The sequence below is a fragment of the Cetorhinus maximus genome, chromosome 23, assembly GCF_964194155.1.
Source record: "Cetorhinus maximus chromosome 23, sCetMax3.hap1.1, whole genome shotgun sequence".
NCBI classification, from domain to species: domain Eukaryota; kingdom Metazoa; phylum Chordata; class Chondrichthyes; order Lamniformes; family Cetorhinidae; genus Cetorhinus; species Cetorhinus maximus.
In genome coordinates, this window is record NC_135901.1 from 20,631,017 (window position 1) to 20,657,208 (window position 26,192).

General features: G+C 44.8%; 5 protein-coding genes across 5 annotated transcripts in view; 2 read left to right on the forward strand and 3 right to left on the reverse strand.

The window, feature by feature from the left end:
* The window catches only part of LOC144697059 (uncharacterized), a 395,607-nt gene extending 375,423 nt beyond the window's left edge, over nt 1-20,184 (reverse strand). Inside the window, exon 1 of the transcript XR_013580296.1 lies at nt 15,957-20,184. The gene's annotated coding sequence lies outside the window, so the exon portion shown is untranslated. The remainder of the gene's footprint in view (nt 1-15,956) is intronic.
* LOC144698416 (uncharacterized) overlaps nt 1-20,216 on the reverse strand; it is a 236,909-nt gene extending 216,693 nt beyond the window's left edge. The window contains 1 exon segment of the mRNA XM_078570358.1: nt 20,179-20,216. The gene's annotated coding sequence lies outside the window, so the exon portion shown is untranslated.
* LOC144697310 (uncharacterized) overlaps nt 1-21,643 on the reverse strand; it is a 273,200-nt gene extending 251,557 nt beyond the window's left edge. The window contains exon 1 of the mRNA XM_078569286.1: nt 21,477-21,643. The gene's annotated coding sequence lies outside the window, so the exon portion shown is untranslated. The remainder of the gene's footprint in view (nt 1-21,476) is intronic.
* LOC144697342 (uncharacterized) overlaps nt 1-26,192 on the forward strand; it is a 427,355-nt gene that overhangs the window by 3,979 nt on the left and 397,184 nt on the right. The window lies entirely within an intron of this gene.
* LOC144697874 (uncharacterized) lies at nt 1,911-25,752 on the forward strand. Its single transcript, XM_078569843.1, is given in 3 exon segments — nt 1,911-3,143; nt 22,900-23,038; nt 23,081-25,752. Coding segments are annotated over 3 exon segments (1,857 nt in total). The 5' UTR covers nt 1,911-2,024; the 3' UTR covers nt 23,680-25,752.

Consider the following 26,192-nt stretch of genomic DNA (forward strand, 5'->3'; position numbering starts at 1 on the left):
AGGGAGCAGTTGTTCCCCTTAGTTGAAGGGTCAGTCACAAGGGGACATAAGTTCAAGGTGAGGGGCAGGAGGTTTGGGGGGGATGTGAGGAAAACTTTTTTACCCAGAGGGTGGTGACGGTCTGGAATGCACTGCCTGGGAGGGTGGTGGAGGCGGGTTGTCTCACATCCTTTAAAAAGTACCTGGGTGAGCACTTGGCACGTCATAACATTCAAGGCTATGGGCCAAGTGCTGGTAAATGGGATTAGGTGGGTAGATCAGGTGTTTCTCACATGTCAGTGCAGACTCGATTGGCCGAAAGGCCTCTTCTGCACTCTGTGATTCTGTGAAAATGAAGAACAGACTGTCTGAGGACCAGGATGTCAAACCTGAGACTCAGGTCCTGGTTTACTGGGCAGCAGTGATCCCTGTGCTCCTAAAGGCTTCAGAGACTTGGACAATCTACATTACGCACCTCAGAACACTGGAGAAGTCCCACCAGCGATGCCTTCACAAGATCCTCCAAATACAGTGGCAAGAAAGGCAGTCCAACAGCAATGTCCTCTCCCAAGCCACCTCGCCCGGCATTGAGGGGCCGATCACTCAAAACCAGCTCTGCTGGGTGGGACATTTGTTGGTATTCTGGACACCAGACTCCCAAAGCAACTGTTCTACTTGGGACTCATTCACAGCAGGAGTCTCCCAGGAGGACAGTGGATAAGCTTTAGAGAACGATGTGATTGCACTGGAAAGAATGCAGAGGAGATTCACTGGGACATTGCCTGGGCTGGAGCGTTTCATCTATGAAGAGAGACTAGACAGGTGGGGATTATTTTCCTTGGGGCAGAGAAGGCTGAGGGGGGACCTGATTGAGGTGTACAAAGTTATGAGGGGCATGGATAGGAAGAAACTTTTCTCCTTCGTGGAGGGGTCAGTAACCAGGGCGCATGGATTTAAGGTGAGGGGTAGGTTTAGTGGGGATGTGAGGAAAATATTTTCACCCAGAGGGTGGGGGTTATCTGTAACTCACTGCCTGAAAGGATGGTATAGGCAGGAACCCTCACAACATTTAAGTATCGAGATGAACACTTGAAATGCCATAGCATACAAGGCTATGGGCCAAGTGCTGGAAAATGGGATGAGAATAGATGGGGACTTGATGACCGGCACAGAAGATCAAGCATTGAACTTATCAGCCATCACAGAACCCAACAAATCAGAGTGGAAGCAAGTCATCCTCGATCCTGAGGGACTGCCTAAGATATAGGCAGTTTGGGCAGATCAGGGAGGTGGGTCTCCCTTCCTGGTGACAGGCCCTTGTTACTCCAGCTGCTGGTTCCCATTTGAGTGAGGAAGACAGGGCTTGTTCAACCAGCAGGGTGCAAGTGCAGCCATCTTGGTGAGAGCCAATCTAGTAGGCAGGACTTCGGGGTCCCAGTGACCAGGAAAGAAAATTATTGACTCATTGATTTTACTCTCAGTCTGCAAACAGGGAGTAGCAAACTGAACCCAGACAGATTAAAGAGAGAGAGAGAGAAAACTGGGAATGGAGGTAAGAAACTTAACTGGATTCTGTGCAGGCAAGAGGGAGAGTGTGTGGGATGGGGAGCAAAAGTGAAAAATGTTCCACAGAAACTAGAACTGTCAGTTCTGAATTTCTATCCTGGACTTAAAGTGATGACATTTGTAAACTCCTTTCACAGGGCATTAGAAAGGGAGGATTTACAGACAGGAAACTCAAACCAAACATCACATCAAGATCTGACAGAACCACTCAATGCATCTGGACCTGAATATCATTGGCATTTAAATGTGAAGGAGAAATATTTGTCTCTTCTGTCTGTGGGAAAAGATTTCAAACATCAGTGTGACAGGAAAAACACTGAGACACACACACCCGAGTGAGTGTGTTCCAATGCACAACTGTGGAAAGAGCTTTAACCAGTTAGCCTGAAAAAGCATCGCATTGTTCACAGTGGGAGAAACTGTACATGTGTTGTGTGTATGGATGAGGCTTCAACTAATTATCCAACCTGGAGAGAGACATGGACACGGGGACCATGGAGAAACCGTGGAAATGTGAGGACTGTGGGAAAGGATTCAATTATCCATCCCTTCTGGAAATCCATCGACGCAGCCACATTAGGGCCGACACTTTGGAGAAACCGTGGAAATGTGAGGACTGTGGTAAAGGATTCTATTATCCACGCCAGCTGGAAATGCATCAGCGCAGTCACACTGGGGAGAAGCCGTTCATCTGTTCCATATGTGGGAAGGGATTTACTCGAACATCCTGCCTCATGTTACACCAGAGAATTCACACTGAAGAGAGGCCGTTCAGCTGCACATACTGTGGAAAGAGGTTCAGGCGGTCATCCCATCTCACTGCACACCAGCAACTTCACACTGGGGAGAGGCTGTTCACCTGCTCTGTGTGTGGGAAGGGATTCACTCATTCATCCGGTCTTCAGTCACACCAACAAATTCACACTGAAGAGAAGCCATTCAACTGTACTTCCTGTAGAAAGAGGTTCAGGCATTCATCTGCCCTTGTTGAACACCAGCGAGTTCACACTGGGGAGAAGCCATTCACCTGTTCTGTGTGTGGGAGGGGATTTGCTCGGTCATCCACCCTGCTGTCACACCAGCGAATTCACACAGGGGAGAGGCCATTTTACTGTACTTGCTGTGGAACGAGGTTCAGGCGTTCAGCCGACCTCGATTCACATAAGCGAGTTCACACCGGGGAGAGGCCGTTCACCTGCTCTGTGTGTGGGAAGGGATTCGCTCAGTCATCCACCCTGCTGACACACCAGCGAGTTCACACTGGGGAGAAGCCATTCAGCTGCACTTCATGTGGGAAGAGTTTCAGGCTGTCATCCGCCCTCACTGCTCACCAACGCACACACACTGGGGAGAGACCGTTCACCTGTTCCGTGTGTGGGAAGGGATTCACTCAGTCTGGGAGCCTGCAATTACACGAACGCACTCACACTGGGGAGAAGCCATTCACCTGCTCCACGTGTGGGAAGGGATTCACTCAGTCTGGCAGCCTGCATTTACATGAACGCACTCATACCGGAGAGAAGCCATTCATCTGCTCCGTGTGTGGGAAGGGATTCACTCAGCCTGGCAGCCTGCTGAGACACCAGCGAGTTCACAAGTGACTGCAAGGATTGGATTCTGCTATTATTGCTGCTGTTAATCACGTCCAGAACTGATAGTCTGACAATATCTGGTTTGTTTCTGTTGATGTTAACAACCCAATAACTGGCTGGAGTTTAATACTCTGGAGATGTCACTGATTTTCGGGGCTGCAGTATCCCTTTTTAAAAACACCATCTGTGATCTTTCCCCTTAATTCAAGAACCCTCAACAGGAACTCATTTACAATAAAATTATGAACTTTTACTTCAATCTTAAATTGGCCTTTGCAAATTCAGTGTCTGACAGGTTCCACTGATTAACATCTCCAATTAGAAAGTGCGAATTAATCTTTGCTGACAATCAGGATCAGTTCCACAGGACATGTGTGATACAAATATTTCGGAAAAACAAAGGTGACGGAGGAGATTGCAACAAACTACAGGGACATCTCACTCCTTCGTGTCACTGGGAAGGTCATCGCTGGGGTCATGCTTAAAGATTTCATCTACTTGTAGACTGAGTGTATCCAGAAGCACAGAGCTGACAGATCTACAGTGAGCGTGATCTTCTCCAGATGCCAGCTATGAGAGAAGTGCAGAGAACAGGATATACCTCTTTACCTTACAGCGTAGATCTCAGGAAAGCATTTGGCACCCTCAGCAGGGTAGGACTCGACAAGATTTTGGAGAAAATTGACTGTCCACCAAAACTACTCAGTCTCAGCCACTCCTTTCATGGCAACATGCAGTGTCCTGATTATTGACGCCATAAGACTCTGATTATTAATTGAAATAATTCTGATTATTAATTAGCATCCTGGTAAGTGCAATAATTTTTTGGTTATTGAAGCGGTAGGCAGCTGATTATTATTGGGATTGGAACTGTAATTAATGTAATTAATGCTGATTATTAATGTATTAGGATGATGATTATTTATACAATAAGATCCTGATTGTTGATGCAATGGCCACCAGAATATTAATGTAATAATATCATGATTATTAATGTGTTGAGATCCTGAATCTTAAAGTAATTGGACTCTAATCATTAATTTAATAGGAACCTGAGCATTGATGTAATAGGATCCTCATTTTGATGCAATAGGATTCTGATTATTAATGTTACAGTGTCTTGATTGTTAAATACATTATGATCCTGATTATTAATACATTATGATCCTGATTGTTGAAGAAATCGACTTTTCAGAAAAAAATGAACACCGACCTTTTCGCAAGTGTTTTTTGCAGCAGCAATTGAGCCTCAGAGAGTCGTCCATTAGGCCACACCCACTAACAAAACAAAAACCGTGAGGATTTAAAGGGGCCTCGCAGCTGTCAGGAAACAGTTGGAGCTCCACGGCAGCCATTGCTGCCTCGGAGCTCGCGAGCCCAAATTCTTGTCTCACACCCCATTGCGGTCACGACCCTCAGTTTGGGAAGCCCCTCACTTACACAGACTATAAAATGGGAACTGGCTTTGAAAGCTCTTGTCACAGTCGAAGCATTTAAACCCTCTCCAGTATGAACTCGTTGGTGTGTTTGGAGGCTGGATGACTGAGTGAACCCCTTCCCACGCATGGAACAAGTGAACAGCCTCTCCCTGGTGTGCAGGCACTGATGACTTTCCAACTCAAATGAGTAATTAATCCCTTCCATTGTCCCCGCATTAACACGGTTTCTCCCCAGTGTGACTGAGCTTGTGTCTTGACGGGCCAGATGATTGGCTGAATCCTCGTTTAGGGATATGGGTTAAGAGTGGGGCAGTGGGATTAACCGGATTGCTCTTTGAAAGAGCCAGTGCAGATTCGATGAGCCAAGTGGCCTCCTTCTGTGCTGTACTATAATGAGATCATGTGATTCTATTACAGGATAATGATTCATAATAAACACCATATAATCGAATCATAGAACTGAGAAGGTGGACATTCCACACAAAGAAGGCAAACATTTCCCGCCTGATTCAGGTCACTGTGTTTATGCATAAATACTAATTGGAAATTTTTTGCTAAAAATGTCTGCAGAAGGTTTGGGTAGAATGTGGGATTTGAACTCACGTTCCCAGATCCAAAGCCTCGGCCTCTGGAATACTAGTCCAGTGACATTATCACTGTGACATCATCAGCCCAATGTTTAGGGTGAGAACACACACGGGCAGCAGAGTTTTGGATGATCTCGTCTCCAGGTTGTTGCGGGGGGGTGGGGTGGCAGGGCAGGGTGAATGTGAGAGACTGGCCAGGAATGTATTAGAATAGTCAAGTCATGGGTATGAGGAGAATTTCAGCAACAGTTGAGCTGGGGTAGGGTGGAGATGGGTGACATTACGGAGGTGGAAATATCTGGTATTAATGATGGTGTGGATATGTGGCTGGAAAGTCATCTTGGGGTCAAATATGACACCAAGATTGTGAAAAGTGTGGTTCAGCCTCAGACAGTTCCCAGGGAGAGAGATGGACTCGGTAGTTAGGGAACGGAATTTGTAGCGGTGACTGAAGACAATGGCTTTTGTCTTCCCAATTTTTAATTGGAATAAATTTCTGCTCATCAAGTGCTGGATGTCGGATAAACAGTTTGATAATTTAGTAATAGTGGAGGAATGGAGAGGGATGTTGGGGAGGTAGTACTGGGTGTTGTCAGTGTACATGGGAAAACTAACACAATGTTTTTGGATGATGTCGCCTAGTGGCAGCATGTAGATGAGAAATAGGAGGGTCCAAGAATAGATCCTTGGGGAAAATCAAGTTCAAGGACGTTGGAGAAGAAAGGGAGGTTGCAGGTGGTGTGGCAGTTTGCAAGGAAGGTGGGGTGAAGGGGTTTTTTCAGGAAGGGTAAGGATGAGAGGGGCATAACCAGAAGAAAGCGCACTCTGTTAACAATATCAGCAACATGGGGAAGATAGATGGTCAGCAATTTGGCAGGAATAGAATCGAGGGACCAGGAGGTGGGTTGCCTGCAGAAGAAGAGCTCTGACCGGGCATGATGGGAGATAGGAGAGGAACTGTGAATTCAGGGCTCAGACAAGGGGGAACTTTAGAGACAGTTTGGCCCATTGGCATAGTGGAAGGGAGGGGAGTAGCAGAGGCAGGTGAAAGGATTGTCTCAATCTTAGTGACAAAGAAGCTCCATGATCTCCTCACACTTGTGGTTGTTGGTAAGGATGGAGGAGACAGAGGAGAGGGAGAGCCCTTCAAAAGGAATTAACTTATATATTAGCGACATCAAAGGGGGAGGCAGTGGTGTAGTAGTATCGTCATTGGATGAATAATCCTGAGACCAGCTGGTAATGGTCTGAGGACCTAGGTTCAAATCCCACCACGGCATATGGTGTAATTTAAATTCAGTAAAAATCTTGAACAAAAAGTTTAATGATGACCATAAATTGATTGTTGTAAAAACCCATCTAGTTCACTCATGCCCTTTAGGGAATGAAATCTGCCGTCCTTTCCCGGTCTGGTCTACCAAAGCACTGTGGTTTATTTTTAAATGGCCCAGCAAGACACTCGGTCGTATCAAACCGTTATGATGTCTATAAGGAAAGAAACTAGACCTACACCACATGGACTGCAGCGGTTCAAGAAGGCAGCTCACCACAGCCTTCTCAAGGGCAATTAGGGATGGGCAATAAAGGCTGGCCTAGCCAGCAAGGTCCACATCCCATGAATGAACAAAAAAAGATTCAACACACTGCATGTTTAGTACAAAGCTGATTTATTTTTTTCTTGTCAACAATATTTTCCCCTATAACTGATCTGGGATTTATTAACATGAATAGGAACAGACACCACTGAACATGGTTCAGTCTTAGATGTGATTATCAGCAAAATCTAATCATTGTAGTTACTCGTGAACTCGCTGATGTTTCAGTAGGTGGGATATCTGAGTGAATCCCTTCCCACACTCGGAGCAGGTGAATGGCCTCTCCCCGGTGTGAATTCGCTGGTGTACAGTGAGTTGAGATGATTTCCTGAACCAAGTCCCACAGTGAGAGCACCTGAATGGTCTCTCGTCAGTGTCAACACGTTGGTGGGACATCAATTCCCAGGAAGTTTTATAGCACTTCCCGCAGACTGGACATTTAAAAGGTCTGTCCTCAGTGTGAACTCGCTGGTGTTTCAGCAGGGTGGATGATTGAGTGAATCCCATCTCACATTTAGAGCAGGTGAACGGCCTCTCCCCAGTGTGAAGTTGCTGGTGTACAATGAGTTGAGATGATCGCTTGAACCCAGTCCCGCAGTGAGAGTGCCTGAATGGTCTCTCGTCAGTGTGAACACGTTGATGGGACATTAGTTCCCAGGAACTTTTATAGGACTTCCCACATTGTGGGCATTTAAAAGGTCTCTCATCAGTGTGAACACGTTGATGGGACATCAGTTCCCTGGAGCTTTTAAAGCATTTCCCACAGTCCAGACATTTAAAAGGTCTCTTGTCAGCGTGAACTCGTTGGTTTTTCAACAGAGCGGATAAATGGGTGAATCCCCTCCCACACTCTGAGCAGCAGAATGGTTTCTCTCCAGTGTGAACTCGCTGATATTTCAGCAGGTTGGAGGAATTGGTGAATCCTTTCCCACATGCAGAGCAGGTGAACAGCTTCTCTCCAGTGTGAACTTGCTGGTGTGTCAGCAAGTTCGATGATCGAGTAATCCTTTCCCACATATGGAGCAGATGAATGGTCTCTCTCCAGTGTGAGTGCGTCAATGAGTTTCCAGCTCAGACAGGTAACCAAATGCCTCCTCACAATCCCCACATTTCTACGGTTTCTCCCCTGTGTGAATGCGCTTGTGTCTTGACAAACCAGATGATTGGCTGAAGCCTCGTCTACACACACAACATATGTAAAGTTTCTCCCCACTGTGAACGGTGCTTTTTCCTTCCATGTTCAAAATCCAATGTATTCAAGTTACGATAAATTGGGTGACTTCGTCAGATCCTAGACTCCGTCAGATCCTGATGTGATGTTTGGTCTGTTTCCGTAATGCAAATCTTCTCCTTCTAACACCCTGTGAAATCAATTTAAAACAGAAAAAAAGGAGTGAGAGAGACCCCACACAAACACAAAGACAGGTTGTGAAACTGAGCTGAAAGAATCTGGTAATTTGTGGGGCCGGCACCAGGAAAAAGTGACCATGAAAACTGCTGGATTGTCACAGAAACCCAACTGGTTCACTGATATCCTTCAGGGAAGGGAACCTGTCACCCAGTCTGGGCCTACACAAGACTCTAGCCTCCATGTGGAGAGGAGAGTGAGAGAGGATTGGGATCCGAAGCAGAGGAGGAGAGGGATTTTCTATTTCTGCAACTTGACCAGAAATTTGACAGACTTTCTAAAACACTCCACCTCCACCACCTAGAGGAACAGGGTAACAGGTGTATATGAACAGCATCACCTCCAATCTCCCCTCCAAGTCACACTCTGTCCTGACTTGACTGACATCCAGTACTGGATGAACACAAATTTCCTCCATTTAAACATTGCCTTCAGTCCCCACTACCAACCCTAGACACTGACTCCAGCCCTCTGCTTGACAACAGTCTGAGTGTGAAACATCAGTATCATATTTGACCCCGAGACAAGCTCCCAACCACATATTGGCATCATCGTCAACACTTAAATGCCTTTTACCCGCACTATTCCCATAACCCTTTACATTATTGTTAATTAGAAATCCATCAATCTCTACCTTAAACATACTCAGAGCTTCCACAGCCCCCTGGGGTAGAGAATTCCAAAAATTCACAACCGTCTGAGTAAAGAAATTTCTCCTCATCTCAGTCCTCAGTGGCTTACTTTGAAATTGTGTCCCTTAGTACTAGACTCCCCAACCAGGGGACACATCTTACCTGCATCTACCCTGTCTTATTTCTTTAAGTATTTTGTAGGTTTCAATGAGATCACCTCTCATTTTTTGAAACTGTAGAGAATACAGGCCCATTTTCTCCAAGGTCTCCTTATAAGACAGTCCTGTCATCCCCGGAACAAGTCTGGTGAACCGTTGTTGCATTCCCTCTATGGCAATAATATCCTTTCTGAGGTAAGGGGTCAAAACTGCACACACTGCTCCAGAGGCAGTCTAACCAAGCTTCTATATAAGTGAAGCAAGACTTCACTACTCCTGTACTCAAATCCTATTGCGATAAAGGCTAACATTCCATGAGCTGCATCTGCATGTTAGCTTTCAGTGACTTATGGACAAGGACACCCAGGTCCCTTTGTGCATCTACACTTTCTAAACTCTTACCATTTAGGAAATGCTCTACACATCTGTTCCTTCTACCAAAGTGGATAACCTCACATTTTTCCACATTATATTCCATCTGCCATGTCCTTGCCCACTCAGTCTGTCCAAATCCTTTTTTTTTGTTCGTTCATGGGATGTGGGCATCACTGGCCAGGCCAGCGTTCATTGCCCATCCCTAATTGCCCTAGTTCAGAGGGTATTTACGAGTCAATCACATTGTGGGGTCTGGAGTCACATGTAGACCAGTTAAAGATGGCAGATTTCCTTCCCTAAAGGGGCATTAGTGAACTAGATGGGTCTTTACAACATTCAACAATGGTTTCATCATTTAGGCATTTAATTCCAGATTTTAAGTGAATTCAAATTCTCCCATCTGCCATGGCCGGATTCAAACCCAGGTCCCCAGAGCTTACCTGGGGTCTCTGGATTACTAGTCCAACGACAATACCACGATGCCATCACCTCCCCTTGTAGCCACTTCACATCTTCCCCACAACACACATTCCCGCCTAGGTTTGTATCATCCATGAACTTGGAAATATTACATTTGGTCCCCACATCCAAATCATTGACGTATTGTGAACAGCTGGGGCCCAAGTATTGATCCTTGAGGCCACGAGTCACAGCTTGCCAACACGAGAAAGACCTGCTTATTCCTGCTCTCTGTTTTCTGCCTGTTAGCCAATCCTTAATCCATGCCAGTATATTGCCTCTTATCCCATTTGCTTTTATTTTGCTAATCAACCTCCTGTGGGGGCACTTTATCAAAAGCCTTCTGAAAATCCAAGTACACCATGTCCATCGACTCTCCTTTACCAATTTTGTTTGTAACATCCTCAAAAAGCTCCAACAAGTTTGTCAAACATGATTTCCCATTTGCAAATCCATGCTGACTATGCCCAATCAGATCATGATTATCCAAGTATCCATTTATCACACCCTTTACAATGGATTCTAGCATTTTCCTTACTACTGATGTAAGGCTAACAGGTCTGTAGTTCCCTGTTTTCTTTCTCCCTCCCTTCTTAAATAGTGGGGTGAAATTTGCTACCTTCTAATCTTCAGGAACCATTTCAGAATCTATAGAATTTTGGAAAATGATCACCAGTGTATCCACTATCTCTATAGCAACCTCTTTCAACCCTCTGGGGTGCAGAATATCAGATCCCGGGAATTTATCAACTTTCACTCCCATTAAATTCTTCAATACAACCTTCTTACTTATACTAAGTTCCTTCAACTCCTCATTTTCCCTAGTCCCTTGGATCTCTAAATCTGGGAGATTCCCTTTACCTTCCTGTGAAAACAGACACAAACTAATCATTTAGATTCTCTGCAATTTCTCTATTCCCCATTATGAATTCTCCTGACTCTGCCTGTAATGGACCCACATTTGTCTTAGCCAAATGCTTCCTTTTTACATCCCTACAGAAGCTTTTATAGTCCACTTTTATATTTTTTGCTGGATTGCATTCAAATTCTATTCTCTCTTTCCTTACTAGTTTCTTGGTCTTCCTTTGCTGTATTCTAAAAACCTCCCAAACCTCAGGTTTACTACTACTTCTGCCAACATTATAAGCCTTTTCGTTTAGTCTTATGCAATCCTTAACTTCCTTTGTCAGCCACGGTTGACTGACTTTTTGGGTTTTTGCACCTTGAATGAATGTATAGGTGCTGTAAGCTATGTAATAGTTCTTTGAAGCCTATCCATTGCCTATGTACAGACACATTTTAATGTATTTTCCCAATCCATCTCAGCCAATTTGTCCCTCACTCCTTCATAATTTCCTTTGTTCAACTTTAACACCCTTGCTTCAGAGTGAATTACCTCACTTTCAAACATAATGTGAAATTCTATCATATTGTGGTCACTCATCCCTAAAGGATCTTTTACAAGATTATTAATTAGCCTCTTTTCATTACATAATACCAAATCTAAAATATCCTGCCCTCTAGTCAGTTCCTTAATACACTGCTCGAGAAAACCATCCCTAACACATTCCAGAAACTCATCTTCCACAGCTTTAGTGCTCAATTGGTTTACCCGGTCTTTATGCAGATTGAAGTCATCCATGATTACTGCATTGCCCACGCTACATGCTTCTCTCACCCCTGATTAATACCATGCCCCACATTACCACCACTGTTTGGTGGCTGATAAACAACTCCAATCAATGTCTAATGCCCTTTGCTGTTTCTTAGCTCCACTCAAACAAATTCCATGTATTGTTCTTCCGATCTGAGATCCACCCTTACTAATGCACTGATTCCATCTCTTATTATCGGCGTAAGTCCACCTCCTTTCCCTTCTTGTCTGTCCTTCCTAAATGTCGAATATTCTTGAATATTCATGTCCCAGCCTTGGTCACCATGCAGCCATGTTTCTGTAATGGTGATTATATCATACTCATTCACCTCTATTTGTGCCTTCAGATCATCTACCTTACTGCAAATGCTGCGCGCATTCAGGTGGAGTGCCCTTAACTTTGTCTTTTTGACATAATTTCATATTCAAAGCATACTCAAAGCTCTGTTATTTCTTTTGCTTTATGGTCTCAATACTACTTCCTGTTACCAACTTTACTTTCTTCCAATTTGGACTACCCCCCCGACAAGCTTGTTTAAACCCATGCGAACAGCACTAGCAATTCTCCCTGCAAGTATATCAGTCCCAGTCCTGTTAAGATGTAATCTGTCCAGCTTGTACAGGTCCAACCTGCCCCAGAAATGGTCCCAATGCCTCAGAAATCTGATGCCCTCCCTCCTACACCAGTTCTCCAGCCACGTATTTAATCGATCAATCCTCCTATTCCCATGCTCAGTAGCATGTGGCACTGGGCGTAATCCTGAGATTACTGCTCTTGAGCTCCTGCTTTTTAATTTGCTCCCTAACTCCTTGAAATCTACTTTCAGGACCTCACCCCTCTTCATACTTATGTTGTTGGTATCATTGTGGACCATGACTTCCGGCTGATCCCCCTCCCCCCGAAGGATATCTGCAGCCACTCTGTGACATCCTTCACCCTGGCACCAGGGAGGCAACACACCATCCCCGAGGCACGTTTCTGCCACAGAAACACGTGTCTGATCCCCTGATTATGAAATCCCCTATCACTATTGCCCTTCCATTCTTCTTCCTCCCCACCCCCCGTACAGCTGAATCGCCTGTGGTGCCACAGGCTTGGCTCTGGCTGCACTCCTGAGAAACTATCGCCCTTATCAGCATTCAAAATGGAAAACCAATTAGCAAGCAGGTTAGACTCAGAGGCTCCTGCACTACCTGCCTGGTTCTCTTAGACTGCCTGGTGGTCACCCATTCCCTCTCTGGCTGTACGTTTCTGATCTGCGGTGTGACTACCTCCCTAAATGTGCTTTCCACGTAGTCCTCTGCCTTGCAGGTGCACAACAGTGACTCCAGCCGCCACTCAAGTTCTGAAACCCAGAAATTCAGACAATGTAAATATTTTTCTTGGTTTGCGTTTACTGTGTGTGAATCCTCCCCTTCTAACCCCCTGTAAAAGGAGTTTCCAAAATCTATCCCTGTCAGTCCATGATGGAAATTCATAACATTCTCTTCTCGTGCTTCCTGGCCCAGGATGATCGCGTAAGCGCCCTGCTGCACATTGCCTTTTGTGGTCATTAGCAGTCCCTCGATTTGAGGATGATGTCTACTCAGGGTCATGAGTTTCTGCAATGGGTCTTCATGTCGCTGAACAGAGATGTGGGTGTTTGGACACATGAGGCAGAAGAACCCATGAGGTATTGGGATCAGAAGAGCAGGATTTGCTTCCTTTTCTTGCCTTCTGTGCACCGCACTGCCTCATCAATAAGAGACTGGGATTTAAAGGGTAATGCAGGTTGATGGTCAAGTTGTCGCCATTCTGAACTATGGGGAACAAACTTTTCCCAATCATTAAAAACATTGCCCCCTACAAAGATGGCGGCCGTACATGCGCCTGCTGCACGTTGCCCCCAATAAAGATGGCGACCCGGTCACTGGAAGTTGTGGCCTCGCTCCATGCAAACGGGGGACCGATAAGATGTTTTTCTGGGTTTGGGCTTGCCCAACATGTTTACGAAGCCTCCCCGCCCACCCGCTGGATCCATCGCTCTCTCCGTCCCGCCATCTCCCTCTTACCGATTGCGGATCTGACAAGAGTCTCTGCATCACCATTACCTGCACTATGCATGCTTCAGTCACAGCCCGGCCCCGCCCCTCGTTCACTCCGATTGGTTGGAGAACCAACCACCCCTGCGCGGTCCTCCAACCCCACCCCTTCTGATTGATACAAGCTTTTCAGAGATCTTGGGATTCACCTCAAATCGTTCCAGGGTGTTGCCCTTAAAGGGTAAATACACATCGTATTTTCATATAATTCTCTGCATCCAGATCTTTTTAAGCAAGCCTCGGAAATTAGGTAATAATGAGTTGTTGCCCAGATTTAAAGTGATTTGCAAAAGAAGCAAATATGACGTGAGAAAAAACTTTTTCACACAACGAGTGGTTTGCTGGAAATCTGAAATAAAAACAGAAAATGCTGGAAAACTCAGCAGATCTGGCAACATCTGTGGAGCGAGAAACAGAGTTAACATTTAAAGTCCATATGACTTCTTAAGCTTTGAAGAAGAGTCATACGGACTCAAACGTTAACTCGATTTCTTTCTCCACAGATGCTGCCAGAGCTGTTGAGTTTTACCAACATTTTCTGTTTTTATTAAACTATTAATTTCTGTTCACAGGTTCTGATCTTATCCTAACCATGACTTGCTAGAACCAACTTTGATTGCAGATCATCAATTTTAAAATGTGTAAGTGCCTTTACATAGAAAATAGGAGCAGGAGTAGGCCATTCGGCCCTTCGAGCCTGCTCCGCCATTCATTATGATCATGGCTGATCATTCAACTCAATAGCCTGCTCCCGCTTTCTCCCCATATCCTTTGATCCTTTTCGCCCCAAGAGCTATATCTAACTCCTTCTTGAAAACATACAATGTTTTGGCCTCAACTACTTTCTGTGGTGGTGAATTCCACAGGCTCACCACTCTCTGGGTGAAGAGATTTCTCCTCATCTCAGTCCTGAATGGTCTACCCCATATCCTCAGACTGTGACCCTTGGTTCTGGATCCTCGCACCATCGGGAACATCTTTCCTGCATCTACCCTGTCTAGCCCTGTTAGAATTTTATAGGTTTCGATGAGATCCCCCCTCATTCTTCTGAACTCCAGCGAATATAATCCTAACCGACTCAATCTCTCCTCATATGACAGTCCCACCATCCCAGGTATCAGTCTGGTAAACCTTCGCTGCACTCCCTCTATAGCAAGAACATCCTTCCTCAGATAAGGAGACCAATACTGCATACAATATTCCAGGTGTGGTCTCACCAAGGTCCTGTACAATTGCAGCAAGACATCCCTGTTCCTGTATTCGAATCCTCTGGCTATGAAGGCCAACATACCATTTGCCTTCTTTACTGCCTGCTGTACCTGCATGCTTACCTTCAGCGACTGGTGTACGAGGACACCCAGGTCTCGTTACCCATTCCCCTCTCTCAACTTATAGCCATTCAGATAATAATCTGCCTTCCTGTTTTTGCTTACCCCTTTAAATTAAGTTAAACCTTTTGGAATATACTTAATATCAAATAATACTGATTACTCTAGGGCCCTTCTTCCCTGCTCCTCGTTGTTACAGAATATAGCCCTTACAAATGATGAATCACAAAATAAGGCCTTAAAAACTATAAGCGATAAAAGTAGTAAATACTTACCCGACCGCACTTACAGGATCACCCCGTTCCCTCCTCACTGAACTCCCTCAGTCACCTCTGCTGTCCTAGCTTCTCTTCAACTCCCGGCTCCTCTCGCGCTTCTCCTCAACTCTCGGCTCCTCTCACGCTTCTTTTCAACTCTCGGCTCCTCTCGCGCTTCTCTTCAACTCTCAGCTCCTCTCGCGCTTCTCTTTGACTTCTGATATCTTTCCAGCTGCCGGCTCCAGCAGGAGATTTTAATATTGGAAACTGAAATTGCTTCAGAGGTGAGTACTTTTGACCATTCATTTACAATTTATAGCTGTTCGTGCTCTGCTCTGTTTTCTGTGAGAGGTTCCATGGCTCTGGGGCTGGTGTGACTCCTTTACTGTGAATCTGACTCCATGTCCATCCATTGCTCTGTTTCACCTCTGCCTTCCTTAATCACCTCTCTGCCATTGTCTAACTTCCTCTGTCTCTAATAATGAATGTATTTTAGTTATGTTTCGCATTTTACTGTTCCCTCTGCCAACCATATCTAAATGAGGTTTCCACCGCTACCCATCCCCCGACCATGTTCCGCTGGCTTACCAGCTCTTCTGCTTTTGAGCTTTTATTGATCATCAAATTTTGCACCATTTTTGTTGCCTGTAATTCATTCTACAGATCCTGAATCATTAATTTTGTTTCTCTCCACTGATTCCAGCATATATTGTCAGTCCCAGTTGCCTGTGGAGATGATGTTTGACCTTCTTGAACTGCTGCAGTCCATGTGGTGAAGGTGCTCCCACAATGCTGTTGGGTAAGCAGTTGCAGGATTTTCACCCAGTGATGATGCAGGCAAACACTTCTGTCTCTGATCTACAGACACCACATTCTGAGAAGACTGAATTGAACAGTAAAGTTCCCCCAGGGCTCATGAGTGAGATGGAATGGCAATTATTGGAATTCTCCACTTAGAATAAAAGAGCAAAATCACACCACCAAATGGTAATTGCAATGACTCACCCTGGGTACAGTTAATGGAATTTGTCAATCCATCAGGGGGAGATGGTGGCGTAGTTGCAATATCACTGGACCTGTAACCCAAATGTTCAGGCTAATGCTTGGAGACATGGGTTCAAATTCCACCATGACTGCTAGTGGAATTTAAAGTCAATTAATTGAATCTTGGGTTCACTACAGAATCTGCTGTCCTCACCTGGTTTGGCCTACATGTGACTCCACAGCAATGTGGTTGACTCTTAACTGCGTTCTGAAATGGTCTGAGTGCAATTAGGAATGGCCACATTCCATGAAAGAATAATTTTTTTAAAATTGTCATCGTGAAAGTGTCCCTGAAACTAATAAAATGTCTAGGGAGATGTTTGTATTTTTTTTAAGGAAAATTGCATTTAAAACCTGGCCACTTTCAGAGGGAGTAAAATTAAAGTGGAGAGGGATATAGAATCTGGATTTAGAAAATATCCACAAGCTGGATGCAGGTGAACAGAGAGCTGGAGAATCTTTAAGGTTCATGCATGAACTTTTGTTTGAACCATATGTATTTACGACTTGCCAATAATTTAGAATTCTATGAGATAAACTGCAGGTGGGGAGGACGAATCAAAGTCAATAGTTATCACCATTTACTGGAAAAGTTTTTACATTTATTCTTGGTGCAGTTCATGGGTTTGTGTTGCTGATTCTGATAATTCTAGTAGCTTTAATATGTTATTTACGGAATGTAATCAAGACATTATGAAAACACAGCTTAGAAATAGCTGGGTTAAGCAGAAATCAGTTTGTGAGAGGTCAATAAGAATGTTCCCTTCTTGAGGTGGGGAGATCTGTAATAAATCACTGCCCAATAATCTTATAAAATCTTAAGAAATTGATTATTATAGGAATGACTCGTTCTCTCTTACTTACAAATAAAGCTTCCTGGGTTGACAAACACAGGACAGTGTAGGCCTGTTATCTCTGATAAGGACATGTCTCTAGCACAGAAACTGAAACAAGACAAATTTGGTAGGGTGGGGAAATCTCATGACCCATATGTAAACCAACTGTCTGAATAAAGATTAAACAGGATGTTGCAGCAAGCAATGAGCCACAAAATGACTTAACAGACTTCCAATAAAAATAGCAGGGATTTTCTTGAATATCTGTCCCTTGCTAATGGACAAGTGGATAAGTGATTGACAGAAGATCCTCAGAAATAAGGTACATGAATGGGCTTTCGAGAGGGAAATCACTTCAGACAGGAAAGAGCTTCTCAAAATGATGCATGTTGGCATTAGCCAAACACTTTGGCTCAAGGAGACTGAGAAACTGCGACCTCCAGCCATGGAGATCAGCATCCCCCCTGCACCTCCCCATCCATTTGTCCAATCTGGGAACAGTAAACCATTCTCACCTGTTATGGGTCGTATGCCTTTTCTGCCTATTTAACTGATGTATCACATCTAAATTACTCCTTCTTAATAAAATGCTTTAAAATCACTTATGCCTAGACCCCTTTTTTGGGGAATCTGTGACTCCCAGACTAAAATCTTACACTTGTCCATGAGAGTAACTGAAGGTGCTGAAACTGAAATAATCTGGAGTAATGATGAAGTGTTAGTTGTGGCTCAGTGGTTGCATCCTTATCTCTGAGTCAGGAGGTTGTGGGTTCAAATCCACATCTGGAAACATGAGAATAAAATCCAGGTTGATATTCTGATGCAGTACTGAGGGAGCACTGCACTGTCAGAGATCCTGTCTTCCAGATGAGACCTTCAACAATGGCCCCATCTGCCCTCTCAGTTGGGTGTAAAAGTTCCCATGATGTTATTCCAAAGGGAAGGGGAGTTTTCCTCGATGTTCTGCTTAATGCTTATTCCTTAGTTTTTGACATAAAAGCTAGTTGGAAGTGTGAGTTGTGAGGAGGATGCAAAGATGCTTCAAAAGGTTTTGGGGAGGCTAAGTGAGTGGCCAAAACATTGGCAGATGGTATACAAGGTGGAGAAATGTGAGGTTATCCACTTTGGTTGGAAAAACAGAAATAGAGTATTTCCTAAATGGTGAGGGGCTGGGAAGTGTTGAACTTCAATGGGACTTTGGTGTCCTTGTACATGAGTCACTAAACGCTAATATGTAGATACAGCAAGAAGGTAAATGGTATATTGGCCTTTATTACAAGACGGTTTGAGTACAGGAGTCAAGAGTCTTACTGCAATTATACAGAACCTTGGTAAGACCACACCTGGAGTATTGTGTGCTGGTCTCCTTACCTAAGGAAAGGTACACTTGCCATAGACAAAGTGCAATAGAGGATCACCAAACAAATTCCTGGGATGGAGGGATTGTCCTGTGAGGAAAGATTAAAGAGACTGGGCCTTTATTCTCTGGAGGTTAGGAGAACGAGAGGTGATCTCTTCAAACGTACAAAATTCTTGCAGGTGTCAACAGGGTAGATGCAGGATGTTTCCCCTGGTTGGGGGTCTAGAACCAGGGGATACAGTTTCAGAATAAGAGGCAGGTCATTTTAGATTGAGGTGAGGAGCAATTTCTTCACTCAGAAGGTGGTGAATCTTTGGAATTCACTGCCCCAGAAGGCTGTGGAGGCTCAGTCATTGAGTATGTTCAAGAGTGAGATTGATAGATTTCTGCATCTTAAAAACATCAAGGGATAAGGGATTAGTGCAGCAAGATGGTGTTGAAGTAAAAGACCGGTCATGACCTCATTGAATGACAGAAGGACTGAATGACGTATTCCTGCTCCTATTCCTTATGTTCTCAACAAGTATCACTGAACAGATTATTTGGTCACAATCACATTTCTAATTGTGGGATCCTGCTGTGCATATTTTGGTGACTGTATTTCCTACATCACAACAGTGACTAGACTTCAAAATAACTTCATTGGCTGTAAAGCACTTTGGGACATCCTGAAGTTGTGCAAGGCGCTATATAAATACAAGTCTCCATTAACAAAAGAGAAAAGGCCCAAAAATGGAAGAGTCAATAAGAGGACATCAATCAGTCTCCTCTTAACTTAGAGAAATCTAGGACTCAAACACTCTGTGTTTGACACAAAACTGATTTATTTAACCTAAATGCAGAATATTAAATTCCAGCCCAGTTAGAGATTATTAACATTAACTGAAACAAACCCCAACTGTCAGATGAATGTGGTTCAGTCCTAGATGTGATTAACAGCAGCAATAACAGCATAATCCAACCCCTGCAACTTGTGAACTTGCTGGTGTGTCTGCAGGGTGGATGAACGAGAGAATCCCTTCCCACACATGGAGCAGGTGAACAGCCTTTCGCCAGTGTGAGCTGGTGAGTCAGAAGATCCATTTTGCCTTTAAAGCTCTTCTCACAGTCGGAACATTGAAAAGGTCTCGTGTCATAGTGAACACATTGCTGTGAAGTGAGGTGGGTGAGCTGAGTGATTCCCTTCCCACACTCAGAGCAGCTGAACGGCCTCACCCCGGTGTGAATGTGCTGGTGTCTCAGCAAGGTGGATAACTGAGCGAATCCTTTCCCACACACAGAGCAGGTGAATGGCCTCTCCCCGGTGTGAACTCGCTGCTGATCCAACAGGCTGCATAACTGAGTGAATACCATCCCACACTCAGGGCAGGTGAATGGTTTCTCCCCATTGTGAACTCGCTGATGTAACTGAAGGCTGGATAACTGTGTGAATCCCTTCCTGCACATAGCACAGGTATACAGCCTCTCCCCAGTGTGAACTCGTTGGTGTGTCAGATTCTTTTTGCTTTTAAAGCTCTTCTCACAGTCAGAACATTCAAAAGGCCTTATGTCAGAGTGAACAAGTTGGTGTGTAGTGAAGTGGGTTTGTTGAGTGAAACCTTTCCCACAATCAGAGCAGATGAACGGTCTTTTCCCAGTGTGAGTTCTCTGGTGTTTATGTAAGCTAGATGACTGAGTGAAGCCCTTCCCACACTCGGAGGAGGTGAACGGCCTCTCCCCAGTGTGACTGCGTCGATGAATTTCCAGCACAGATGGGGATCTGAATCTCTTCCCACAGTCCCCACATTTCCATGGTTTCCCCATGATGCAGGTGTCCTTGTGTCTCACCAGGTTGGATGATCAGTTGAAGCCTCGTCCACACACACGTGTACGGTTTCTCCCCACTGTGACTGGTGTGATGTTTTTTCACGCTGTGTAACTAGTTAAATCTCTTTCCACAGTCAGTTCACTGGAACACTCTTCACTCTGGTGTGTGTCTCTTTGCTTTCCCAGTCACACATTTTTTTCAAATCATTTCAGTGAACAGAACATTTCTCCTTCCACATTCAAAGGCCGATGATATTCAGGTCCTGATGAATTGAGTGACTGTCAGATTTTAAAGTGATGCTGCGTCTGAGTTTCACATCTGCAATCAATTTTCTTCTAATCCCTTGTAAAAGGAGTTGACAGTGTCAGCATCACTCAGTCCAGGATAGAAATTCAGAACAGACAATTCTAGTTTCTATGAAACATTCTCTCTTCTCTTGTTTCCCCAAACATGTTGTCCAATCAAACTGAAAGAGCCCAAAATCACCAACAAACTCCCAGCAAAAGCTCCTTCTCCAGGGCCACCCAGACACAGACAAGACAATGGAAGAGAGGTCGGCAGCTACTGTGATCACCACCAGCCCCCGAAAGGGCTGCAACTACCCTGCATCTACAAATTGCTGTTTTAACCAGGCCCAAGAGAAGACCCCCTGAGTTACTCAGTCCCTGCCACACTGGGTAGTGAAAGGTTTGTAATCAAATGGTTGAAATGTAACCAAATGTTGAGCAGCAGCCCCTTTAGGTAACTATACAGGGGCTGCAACCTGTCTGAATAAGTACATGTCCCGTGGACAAGGCTGCAAACATCAGCTGCAGCCTGAGACTGGGTGAAGCTGCTTAAAAACCTGTTGCCTGGGATGCCTTGGGGTGGGGAATGGGAGGATTCAGGAAAGGGTAAATTCAAAAGCAGCAAGGGAAATGTCAAGGCTGCAGAACAGAGCAATGCTTGGTAAAAATAGACAGAGTGTGTGGAAAGGAGAGTGAGTGACACAGGGAATATGCCAAAACCTATAAGATGGATACGGGGAAACCAGCAGTGAATCAGGATCCTCCCCCGTCCCTCTGTGTCCCCCTGGGAGTAGGAATCTTCTCTGTCCCCCCAGGGGAATCCCCTCCACACCCTGCATCCCCGCCCTTCCAGGGGCAGCAACGGGGAATCGGTCTGATCCCCTGGGTCTGCTGAACTGAACCCAGAGGGAGGGAGAAAATTCCCCCTGAGCTGTGATCCTGGGATCTGCAGGATCTTATTGGGGGTTCTGTTGAAGGGTCATACGGACTCGAAACGTTAATTGTGTTCCTCTCCGCAGATGCTGCCAGACCTGCTGAGTTTTTCCAGGTATTTTTGTTTTTGTTTTGGATTTCCAGCATCCGCAGTTTTTTGTTTTTATCTTATTGGGGGTTTGCGGCCTCCACCGGATGTTTCTGAATCCTCCCCTCGGTGCAAACGCGGGTCCGGTAGCTTCTTATTGGGTGTCTGAATCCTCCGGAAGGAGTTTTTAAAACCTCCCGGTTCAGCCGCCGGCGCCATTCCTCTCCCGCCCGGGGACATTTCTCTCCGACTGTGGGTTCCGCACCTCCAGCACTGCGCATGCTCTTGTCGTGTCTCCTGCAATAATGGGGCTCCGCCTCTCATTCACTCCGATTGGTTTGAGGACTGGTTGCTCCCGCCAGGTCCTCCTGTCCCGCCCCCTCTCGTTCCATTGGTCCGGCTCTGCCGTCAATCAGCCGGGCATTGTGAGCTGTCAGGTGAGAGGTCACTGTCGGGAGCGGGTTAATAAACCCCGAGGGGGCGGGGTTTACAAATCCCGAGGGCGGCCCCAGAGCCGAATATTAAACAATGAACATTCTCCTCTCTCTCTCTCACTATCCGCCGCTTCCGGCTTCTCTCCGGGAACAACCTCAAACAAAGAGCCCAGAGGGAGACAGTGGCCTAGTGGGAATGTCACTGGATCAGTAATTCAGACACCCAGGGTCATGTTCTAGGGACATGGATTTAAATCCATTAAATTAATACAATCTGGAATATAAAGATAGTCTCAGTGATGGTGACTGAGGCCCCTCTGAGAAAATCTCCACACAGTCAGTTCTGGACACAAGGTAAATGTCTGTTATTCTGCCTGGTCGTCAGGGTGATTCAGGTTAATGTTGTCATGAATGAAGTGAATTATCAAACATGTTACTATCTCTCATTGTACAAATTTGTTAAAAGATTACAGAAAGAATTATCCAACACTTCATTCAGATTTCAACCCAGGGAGGAGGGAGAGTGTGTGGGACGGGGATTTACAGCTTTGGGGAACCAGGAGAGGAAAAATGTTTCACGGAAACTAAAATTGTCTGTTCTGAATTTCTACCCTAAATTTACAGTGATGACTTTTTTGGAACTCTATTTACAGGATGTTAGAAGGAGGATTTGCAGACCAGAAACTCAAACCAAACATCACGTCAAGATCTGACAGAGTCACTCCATTCACCAGGATCTGAATATCATCGGCCTCTGAATTTGGAAAGAGAAATGTTTCTCCATTCTGTCTGTGGGAAAGGATTTCAAACATCAGTGTAACTGAAAAAGCACTGAGACACACACACACCCAATTGAGTGTTCCAGTGAACTAACTGAAAGAGCTTTAACCAATTAGACAGCCTGAAAAAACATCACACCATTCACAGCGGGGTGAAAGTGTACACATGTTCTGTGTGTGCACAAGGCTTCAACTGATTATCCAACTTGGTGAGACACAGGGCTCCAGCTTTATGGAGAAACCGTGGAAATGTGAGGATTGTGGGAAAGGATTCAGTTATCCATCCCATCTTGAAATCCATCGACGTAGTCACATTGGGGCCAGCACCATGGAGAAACCATTGAAATGTGAGGACTGTGGTAAAAGATTCTATTACCCATCCCTGCTGAATAACCATTGACACATTCACACTGGGGAGAAGCCGTACACCTGCTCTGTGTGCGGGAAGGGATTTAGTCAATTAGCCGGCCTCACATTACACCAATGAGTTCACACAAGGGAGAGGCCATTCACCTGCTCTGTGTGTGGGAAGGGATTCACAAATTCATCCCATCTGCTGACACACCAGCTTATTCACACTGAGAAGAAGCCATTCAGCTGTACTTACTGTGGAAAGAGGTTCATATCTTCAGCCAACCTTACTGCACACCAGCGAATTCACACTGGGGAGAAGCCGTACACCTGCACTGTGTGTGGGGAGGAATTTGCTCGGTTATCCAGCCTCCAGTATCACCAGGGAGTTCACTCGGAGAGGCCATTCAGCTTCACTTCCTGTGGAAAGAATTTTAGGTCTTCATCCAACCTAATTGAACTCCAGCGAGGTCACACCGGGGAGAGGCCGTTCATCTGCTCTGTGTGTGGGAAGGGATTCACCAAGTCCTCCAACTTGGTAATACACCAGATTATTCACACTGGGAAGAGACCGTTCACTTGCTCAGTGTGTGGAAAAGGGTTCACTGAGGCAGCTAAAGAGCGGAGGCACCAGCGAGTTCATAAATAACTGCAGGGCTTGGATTCTGCTCTTATTGTTGCTTTTAATCACGTCCAGCATTGATAGTCTGACATTATTAGGTTTGTTTCTGCTGATATTAACAATCCCTATATCTGACTGGAGTTTAATATTTTGAAATTGTCGTTGATTTTCGGGGCTGCAATGCCCCTTTTTAAGGGACTATCTGAGATCTTTCCTCTTAATTCAAGAACTCTCGACAGGAACTCACTTACAATAACATTATGAACTTTTACTTCAATCCTAACTTGATCTTTGGTGAAAAATCTACAATTCAGTGTCTGAAAAGCTCCATTGATTAACATCTCCAATTAGAAAGTGCTGAATAATCCTTGCTGATGATTATCAATAACTTACACATTCTTCACAGTGGTACCTCCATTATGGAAGTAAATTATCAAGGAACAAATCTGGCATCCGTGTACATTCTAATGAAACTGTATATGAAACTAGTAAATCTCTTGGAGATGCTTGTATTCTTGCCTCTGAGCTTTTTCAGAAAACTGCACCTGGCCATTAGCTGAGGCATCACAACATGCAGAGGGAGATAAGCAAAGATCTTGAGACAGACACCACTGCACCCCCACACCCCTGATCTTTGGTAAGTTTACCTAAAAGTCTAGAGTGACTTGTATCAATATGAGATATTGGTGTGAGTGTGCAGATGTGATTTGTTATGTATTGGAGTAACTAACATGGGGAAATGCAAGTTGAGCCTGCACTGAAGAACAGGTCCCAGACATGCTCAATACTAGACAACAGCATCTCATTGAAGTGGTTAATGTGGTCAGGAGAATGAGACAACATTTAAATCATCAAGATATTGACACAAACTCCATAGATAAACTGACTTTAAAACAGTCCAGATAGAATTAATCACACTGGTCTCTATCAGAGGGAGAAAATTAAAGTGAAGGGGCATATAGAATCTGGATTTAGAAAATATCCACAAGGTGGATGCAAGTGAACAGAGAGCTGGAGAATCTTTAAAGTCCACGCATGAACTTTTGTTTGAACCATATGTATTTACGACATGCCAATAATTTAGAATTGTGAGATAATCTGCAGGTGGGGAGGATGAATCGAAGTCAATAATTATCACATTTTGCTCGGAAAGTTTTTACATTTATTCTCGGTGGCAGTTCAAGGGTTTTGTGTTGCTGATTCTTCTAATTCTAGTGGCTTTAGTATGTTATCGACAATATGTAATCAAAAAATTAGGAAAACAAACTCGTAGCTTAGAAATAGCTGGGTCAGTTGTGAAAACTCAGATAGAGTGGGGGTTCTCATGAACCATGTTATTTTTTATTATTCGTTCACGGGATGTGGGCGTCTCTGGCTAGGCCAGCATTTATTGCCCATCCCTAATTGCCCTTGAGAAGGCGGCAGTGAGCAACTTTATTGAACCACCGCAGTCCATGTGTAAACCAACTGTCTGAGTAAAGGTTAAACAGGATGTCCTAGGAAGTGATGAGCCATGAAATGACTTCATGGATTTCTGATGGAAACAAGAGCGATTACCTTGAATATCTGTCCCTTGCTAATGGACAAGTGAATAAGTTATTGACAAAAGACCCCCAGAAATAAGGTACACGAACGGCCTTCCAAGAGGGAAATCACTTCAGACAAGAAACAGCTTCTGAAAGTGATCTATGCTGGATTTGGCCAAGCACTTTGGCTCAAAGCGACTGAGAAAAGATGAAACTGCCATGTCCAGCCATGGAGATCAGCTTCATCTGTCTGTCCGATCCGGGACCAGTAAACCATTCCGAGGAGACTGCCACCTCCAGCCACGGAGATCAGGATCCCCCTGATCTGGGACTGGTAAACCATTCCGAGTAGACTGCCACCTCCAGCCAGGGAGCTCAGCATCCTCCTGATCCAGGACCAGTAAACCATTCCGAGGATACTGCCATCTCCAGCCATGGAGATCAGCATCCCCCCTGCTTCTCCCCATCCATTTGTGCAATCAGGGACCAGTAAACCATTCTCACCTGTTATGGGTTGTATGTCTTTTTAACTGATGTATCGTATCTAAACTGTTGCTTCTTAATTAAATGCTTTAAAATCACCAATGACTTCGATCCCATTTTTGGGTAATCTGTGACTCCCAGAATAAAATCTTACACATGTCCATGAGAGTAACTGAAGGTATGAGAACTGAAATAATCTAGCGTAATGATGAGGTGTTAGTTGTGGCTCAGTGGCTGCATTCTTATCTCTGAGTCAGGAGGGTGTGGGTTCAAATTCACATCAAGAAACATGAGCAGAAAATGCAGGTTGACATTTTGATGCAGTACTGAGGGAGCACTGCACTGTCAGAGGTCCCATCTTCCAGATGAGACCTTCACCTATGGCCCCATCTGCCCTCTCAGTTGGGTGTAAAAGTTCCCAGGATGTTATTCCAAAGAGCAGGGGAGTTCTCCCTGGTGTACTGCTTCATATTTATCACTCAACAAACACCACTGAATGGATTATCTGGTCACAATCACATTTCTATTAGT